This window comes from Rhinopithecus bieti, unplaced genomic scaffold, assembly GCF_001698545.2.
Source record: "Rhinopithecus bieti isolate Rb0 unplaced genomic scaffold, ASM169854v2 scaffold_24390, whole genome shotgun sequence".
NCBI lineage: Eukaryota > Metazoa > Chordata > Mammalia > Primates > Cercopithecidae > Rhinopithecus > Rhinopithecus bieti.
This window is the reverse complement of record NW_016811706.1, coordinates 1,476,788-1,484,980: the sequence shown is the minus strand read 5'-3', so window position 1 is coordinate 1,484,980 and position 8,193 is coordinate 1,476,788. Positions and strand designations below refer to the sequence as shown.

Sequence of the window (8,193 nt, the reverse complement as noted above, 5' to 3'; positions counted from 1 at the left end):
GTCTCGATCTCCTGACCTCGTGATCCGCCCGTCTCGGCCTCCCAAAGTGCTGGGATTACAGGCTTGAGCCACCGCGCCCGGCCTATAATTTCTTTAAAAGTTAAAAAAATAGACCAGGCGCAGTGGCTCACACCTGTAATCCCAGCACTTTGCGAGGCTGGGGCGGGCAAATCACCTGAGATCGGGAGTTCAAGACCAGTCTGACCAACATGGAGAAACCCCATCTCTACTAAAAATACAAAATCAGCCAGGCGTGGTGGCACATGCCTGTAATCCCAGCTACTAGGGAGGCTGAGGCAGGAGAATCGCTTGAATCTGGGAAGAAGAGGTTGTGGTGAGCCAAGATCACGCCATTGCACTCCAGCCTGGGCAACAAGAGAGAAACTCTCAACTCGGGGAAAAAAAAAAAAAAAAAGTTAAAGAAATAACTAGTGACACTACTAATTTAAGGATCCATAACAAAAATTTATAATAATATTTTTCAGCCAGGTGCAGTGGCTCATGCCTGTAATCCCAGCACTTGGGAGGCCAACAGGGGTGGATTACTTGAGCTCGGGACGTCGAGAGCAGCCTGGGCAACATGGTAAAACCCTATCTCTACAAAAACTAGCTGGGCATGGTGGCACACACCTAGTCCCAGCTACTCAAGAAGCTGAGATCGGGGGGATCACTGAGCCCGGGAGGTCGAGGCCACAATGAGCCATGATCACACTACTGGACTCCAGCCAGGGCAACAGAGCAAGACCTTGTCTCAAAAAAAAAAAAAAAAAGAATATTTTTCATAACACTTATAGTGATGAAAAGCTATAAATTGTCTAGACTTCTTAATGGAGAATGGTTAAAACTACCTACATTCACATATATGTCATCAAATACTAGCCAGACATTTTTAAAAAGTAGAGAATCCATCAGATGGGAAAATATTTGGGATATAGTAAGCAAACAAAAACAAAACCAGAGACAAAATACATGCACACATAGCTATTTATACAAAAGAAACCACAAATAACAGTGGTTCATTAGTATACCTGTGCTTCAGGTGTCTCTAACAGGGGGTCCATGGCCTGTTATGAACTAAGCCGCAGAGCAGGAGTTGAGCGGCAGACGAGTGAGTGAAGCTTCATCTGTATTTACAGCCGCTCCCCATCATTCACATTGCCCAACCTGAGCTCCACCTCTTGTCTGATCAGCCGTGGCATTAGATTCTTATAGGAGTGCTTGAACCCTGTGGTGAACTGCCCATGCAAGGGATCTGATTTGCTGCTTTTTATGAGAATCTAATGCCTTATGATCTGTCACTGTCTCCCATCACCCCCAGATGGGACCATCTAGTTGCAGGAAAAGAAGCTCAGGATAGCCGGGCGTAGCGGCTCACGCCTGTAATTCCAGCACTTTGGGAGGCTGAGGCGGGCAGATCACAAGGTCAAGAGATCAAGACCATACTGGCCAACATGATGAAACCCCGTCTCTACTAAAAATACAAAAATTAGCTGGGTGTGGTGGCGTGCACCTGTAGTCCCACCTACTCGGGAGGCTGAGGCAGCAGAATCACTTGAACCCGGGAGGCGGAGGTTGCAGTGAGCCAAGATCGCGCCACTGCACTCCAGCCTTGTGAAAAAAGTGAGACTCCGTCTCAAAAAAAAAAAAAAGAGAGAGAGAGAGACGCTCAGGGCTCCCACTGATTCTACATTATGGTGAGTTATATAATTATTTCGTTATGTATAACAATATGATAATAACAGAAATAAAGTGAACAATAAATGTAATGTGCTTGAATCATCCCAAAACCATCTCCAACCCCACCCTCTGTCCGTGTAAAATCTGTCTCCCATGAAACCAGTCCCGGGTGCCAAAAAAGGTCTGGGACCATTGGTCTAAAATTTATCTGAGAGATATTTTCTTCTTCATTGTTCTGTATTTTCAAATTTTACTGCAACAAATACACAACTTTTGCCATAAAATTTATGTTTTGTTTTGTTTTTCAGACAGGGTCCTGGCACTGTTGCCTGCAGTGGTATGATCATGGCTCACTGCAGCCTCAACATCCCATGCTCAAGCAACCCTCCCACCTCAGTCTCCCAAGTAGCTGGGACTAAAGATGTGAGCCGGCATGCCCAGTTTTTTTCTTTTTTTCTTTTTTTGTAAAAAGGGGGTTTCACTTTGTTGCCAGAGCTGGTCTTGAACTGGACTCAAGCAATTCTCCTGCCTCAGTCTCCCAAAGTGTTGGGATTACAGGCATGAGCCACTACATCTTTCATAGAGACAGCATCTTGCTATGTTGTCCAGGCTGGTCTTGAACTTCTGGCCTAAAGTGATTCTCCCACCTTACCCTCCCAAGGTGCTAGGATTACAGGTGTGAGCCACCATACGCAGCCTGAATTTTTACTGTTAAGGAAAACACAAACACTAAAAGGTTCTTTTAATAACCCCAATCCAAACTTCAATAAATCAGTTATAAAATTAAGTTGCATCAAAATACATAAAGATCCTGGCATGCTTGGGAGTAGGGTAAAAAAAAGAAAGAAAAAAATTAAGAAAAACAGATGTGTAATTAATCTCCTACCTCACTTCTAGTATCAGGAAGGGATTCCTGAGGATGGAGACAAGTATGTGCTACCTTGATGACATGTTCCAATTTTTTGGGCTGCTCCTCCACTTTAGCTGCTAGAAACAAGGCTGCTGGAGCCACAGACTGAATGGAGAGAAAATAAATAATATTTATTACCAATTTATTCATTTATAGATCAAGATAGATCCAAAGAGGAGCTAAGTCTCAAATCAAGTTATTTACTTGCCTCGACTTTGTCACCTCTTTACCCTTTCCCCCCAGCTTCTATCATCTTCCCCTCTCCTACCTATTAATCCATGTCCACTTCTAAACACCAATTATTTGACAAACTCTCATTAAAAGCTATCTATGGGAAAAGCTACTAGATGTAAACAGACAGTTTTCTATTTAAAATGAGATTCTTTATTAAGTTTGTATCAAATCACTCAATACATCTTTTAAGGAGTAAATTGAAATGTCCAGAATACACAAATCCATATAGAGAAAAAGTTTAGTGGTTGCCAGGAGCTGGGGGGAGGGGAGTATAGGAATAACTGCTAATAGGTGAGGGGTGATGTAAATGTTCTGGAATTAGATTGTGTTGATGGTCGCACAATTTTGTGCATATACTAAAAACCAGTGAACTATATAATTTAAACAAATGAATTTAATCGTATGTGAATTGTATCTCAATTACTTATACATATCAAATCTTTCAAAAACACAAAGCATGGCATTATATGCAAGGCATTATTTATAGAAAGCATTAAGAGGGAAAAATTGAAGTCAATACACAAGTAGATAAACTTGATAAGAGCTGTAATTCACCAGGAGTCAAAGAAATACATAAATAATTTTACAGAATTGAAATATATATTTCATTTTACTGACTAGAACTGATATTCTAATACTTATTTATAACTCTGATGTCACCTATGCCATACTTTTCTAGAATAAGTTTTTCTCCACAAATTAAACTCATAGTAATCATTTCAGACAAGACCATAGGAGACAAAAATAATTTAAAACAAATTTTTTTTAGGCCAGGCACAGTGGTTCAAAGTCTATAATCTCAGCACTTTGGGAAGCAGAGGCAGGGGATCACTTGAGCCCAGGAGTCCGAGACCAGCCTAGGCAACACAGTGAGAGACTCCATCTCCATACACACATGAAAAAAAATGGTTTTAAGTAAACATAGTGATTCATTTCCTTCATATTTGTTTCAGATGAATATGAAGCATACTACATATATATTCCTCAGACTTCAGGATAAACAAAACAGAATCAGAGAAAAATGGGTATGAACAAAGGTATTTTGATCGGGCATAAAGCACATTTTCTTTTTCTGAGACGGAGTCTCGCTCTGTCGCCCAGGCTGGAGTGCAGTGGCCGGATCTCAGCTCACTGCAAGCTCCGCCTCCTGGGTTTACGCCATTCTCCTGCCTCAGCCTCCCAAGTAGCTGGGACTACAGGCGCCCGCCACCTCGCCCGGCTAGTTTTTTGTATTTTTTAGTAGAGACGGGGTTTCACCGTGTTAGCCAGGATGGTCTCGATCTCCTGACCTCGTGATCCACCCGTCTCGGCCTCCCAAAGTGCTGGGATTACAGGCTTGAGCCACCGCGCCCGGCATAATTTCAACACTAAACTGAGTAGTTAAATAAATTAGATAATCAGATGTGGAACACAAATTTTTTTTTCTTTTTTTTTTTTTGAGACAGCATCTCACTCTGTCACCCACTGCAGTGCAGTGGTGTCGTAATCACAGTTCCACTCAACCTGTGGAAGGTTGAGATATTCCCATCTCAGCCTTTGAAGTAGCTGGGATCACAGGCACACGCTACCACATCCAGTTAATTTATTTTTATTTTTAATAGAGATGGGGTTGCCCTACATTGTCCAGGCCACTCAAACTCCTGGGCTCAAGTGATTCTCCTGTCTCTGCCTCCCAAACTCCTAGGATTACAGGTGTGAGTCACCTCACCCAGCCAAGATTCTTAACAAGAGTGACACTAAAGATTTTGAAAAACATAGTTCAAAAAATGTTTATGATAAATGTATGTAACTATTATGCACATATGATAATTAATAAAAATAAATTTTTTAAAACACAGTAATATTTAGAAGAAGTAATCTGGTGGTAGGTAGAACTAGGAGAAAAGGATGGGATACATTAAAAGTTAATTCAGGCTGCGTGTTGCGGCTCACACCTGTAATCCCAGCATTTTGGGAGGTTGAGGCGGCGGATCACTTGAAGTCAGGAATTCAAGACCAGCCTAGCCAACATGGTGAAACCTTGTCTCTACTAAAAACACAAAAATTAGCCAGGCATGGTGACACACACCACCACTAGGGAGTCATCTAATAGGGTAGTCCCACTTACTGGAGAAAACTACCCGACCCCAGGAGGCAGGGGTTCAAGTGAGCCAATATCATGCCATTGTACTCCAGCCTGGGCAACAGAGCAATACTGCCTCAAAAAATAAAATGAAAGTTAACTTAAATAATAATTTAGGCATTAGGACATAAAGTTTAGAGTACTTTGGGAGGCCAAAGCAGGAGAATCCCTTGAGCTCAAAGTTCGAGATCAGCCTGGGCAACACTGTGAGACCCTGTCTCTTGTTTAAAAATTATTTTAAAATATAGAAAAAATGATTTTAAAAAGTTTAGAGTAGGCTGGGCATGGTGGCTGATGCCTGTAATCCCAGCACTTTGGGAGGCCGAGGTGGGCAGATCACCTGAGGTCAGGAGTTCAAGAACAGGCTGGCCAACATGGTAAAAGCCCATCTCTACTAAAATTACAAAAATTAGCCAGGAGTGGTGGTGCACGCCTGTGGTCCCAGCTACTTGGGAGGCTGAGGCAGGAGAATCGCTTGAACCCAGGAGGCAGAGGTTGCAGTGAGCCAAGATCACACCATTGCACTCCAACCTGGGCCACAGAGCAAGACTCTGTCTCAAAAAAAAAAAAAAAAAAGTTTAGAGTAGACAATAGCAGTAGAAACAAAGGAAAAAAGAAACACAGGCATCACTTTGTAAAACTAATAGGGCTGCACTAAATATATGTACATGTATTTGCACACAAAGAAAAAATTCTAATGGGATATACTCTAAAATGTTAACAGGATTATCTCTATTTCCTGTCCTCTTCCAATTTTATGATAATTTAAAAAGTATATATTTAGGCCAGGCCCAGTGGCTCACGCCTGTAATCCCAGCACTTTGGGAGGCCGAGACGGGCGGATCACGAGGTCAGGAGATCGAGACCATCCTTGCTAACATGGTGAAACCCTGTCTCTACTAAAATACAAAAAATTAGCCGGGCGTGGTGGCAGGTGCCTGTAGTCCCAGCTACTTGGGAGGCTGAGGCAGGAGAATGGCATGAACCCAGGAAGCAGAGCTTGCAGTGAGCCAAGATCACGACACCACACTCGAGCCTGGGTGACAGAGCGAGACTCCATCTCAAAACAAAACACAACCAAAAAAAAGTATACATTTATAAGGAGAGGAAAAAAATGGTAACATTATAAAATTGCAAGACTTTATAGGCTGGGAGCAGACTCTTGCCTGTAATCCTAGCACTTTGGGAGGCTGAGGCAGGAGGATCCCTTGAGCTCAAGCCTAAGCAACATAGCAAGACCTCATCTCTACAAAAAATCAAAAGGAAAATTCACTGGGCCTGGTGGCACTATGGTCCTGGTAAGGCGGGAGGATCACTTGAGCCCAGCAGATGGAGGCTGCAGTGAGATATGACTGCACCACTGCACTCTAGCCTGGCCTAGGTGACAGAGTAAAACCCTATCTTGGGGTGGGGGGACTATAACTAACTGAACAAAGGGGAAAAGGACAAGTCAAAGACTATACTAAGGCTTAGCATAAACTAATAAAACCAAAATAAAACTAAACTCAATTATGGCACCACTGCACTCCTGGGCAACAGAGGAGACTCTGTCTCAAAAAAAAAAAAAAAAAAAAAAAAGAAAAAAAAAGAACTCAATGAATGTTTCTTAAAGTAATGAGTATGTGTTGTTTGTTAAGGTGGAAAGAAAAGGACCCTCACCTATAGGCTGGAAACAATGTATAATGTATAATCTTTCGTAGGGCAAACTGACACTACAAAAATTTTTATATATACTTGGGGCACAGCAATTCCACCTATAGGAACTTATATTAAAATGCTTATATAAGTGCACTATATATATACACACAAGACTATCCCATGAAACATAACATACAATATAATAAACTAGAACAACCCAAATAGCTATCAACAAAGAGCTGGTTAAATAACCTACAGTAACTACACAGATACCATGTGGCAATTTCAAATAGTAAGAAATCCAAAAAATAATAATAATGAGAAATATGGAAAGATGTCCGATACATACTGTTACATGATAAAGGCAAGCTGTGCAACAGTAGCATAGCAAGATGTGATTTTTTAATAGAAATACATAAATGCTAGTTTATGTGCACAGAAAAATGTCTGGGCCACTATATACAAAACCTTTATCAATGGTTATCTCTGGGTGGGATTACAGAGTAGTTTTCACTTTCCACATATATTTCTGTACTGTCTTAATTTTTACCATGGGAATTTATTATAATACTTTTGGGTTTTTTTTTTTTTTTTTTTTTGGAGATGGGAGTCTCACTGTGTCGCCCAAGCTGGAGTGCAATGATGTGATCTCAGCTCACTGCAACCTCCATCTCCCAGGTTCAAGCGATTCTCCTGCCTCAGCCTTCCGAGTGAGTAGCTGGGACCACAGGTGCATGCCACCATGCCCAGCTGATTTTTGCGTTTTTAATAGAAACGGGGTTTCACCACGTTGGCCAGGATGGTCTCGACTCCTGACCTCAAATGATCCACCCAACTCGGCCTCCCAAAGTGCTAGGATTACAGGCCTGAGTCACCGCACCCAGCCTATACCTTTGTAACAAGAAAAACACACACATACATACACACACAAATGCCTGACAACCTGACAGGATATATGACATATCAATGCCACATTTATTATTAGACCACACTTAATGTATTAAGTCCTCTCACATTTAAATTTGGATTCATCACAGCTAAATTTAGAATTAGCATGTTAAAAGATGATATTAAATCTAGAATGTTGATTCCAAAATGTGCCTAAAATCAATCCTCTAAAAAGGATCAACAACTTCATATTAATCAATGGATTTTGAAAAAGGTCATGACATTCAAAAGAATATCCCTATACTAGCCAGGCGCAGTGGCCCATGCCTGCAATCCCAGCACTTTGGGAGACTGAGGTGGGAGAACAGCTTGAGGCCAGGAATTTGAAACCAGACTGGGCAACAGAACGAGATCTCCTGTCTCTAAAAAATAAATATATATAAAATGTTTGAGGCCAGGCGCGGTGGCTCAGGCCTGTAATCCCAGCACTTTGGGAGGCCGAGACGGGAGGATCACAAGGTCAGGAGATCGAGACCATCCTGGCTAATATGGTGAAACCCCGTCTCTACTAAAAATACAAAAAATTAGTCAGGCACGGTGGTAGGCACCTGTAGTCCCAGCCACTCAGGAGGCTGAGGCAAGAGAATGGTGTGAACCCAGGGGGTGGAGCTTGCAATGAGCCGAGATTGCGCCACTGCACTCCAGCCTGGGCAAAAGAGTGAGA

The 8,193-nt window shown here is 42.0% G+C and overlaps 1 protein-coding gene across 1 annotated transcript in view; it reads right to left on the bottom strand.

Annotated features, from left to right (window-relative positions):
- CCNT1 (cyclin T1) overlaps nt 1–8,193 on the bottom strand; it is a 35,192-nt gene that overhangs the window by 19,445 nt on the left and 7,554 nt on the right. Inside the window, exon 3 of the mRNA XM_017894835.1 lies at nt 2,564–2,692. Coding sequence (XP_017750324.1) covers nt 2,564–2,692 — 129 coding nt within the window. The remainder of the gene's footprint in view (nt 1–2,563; nt 2,693–8,193) is intronic.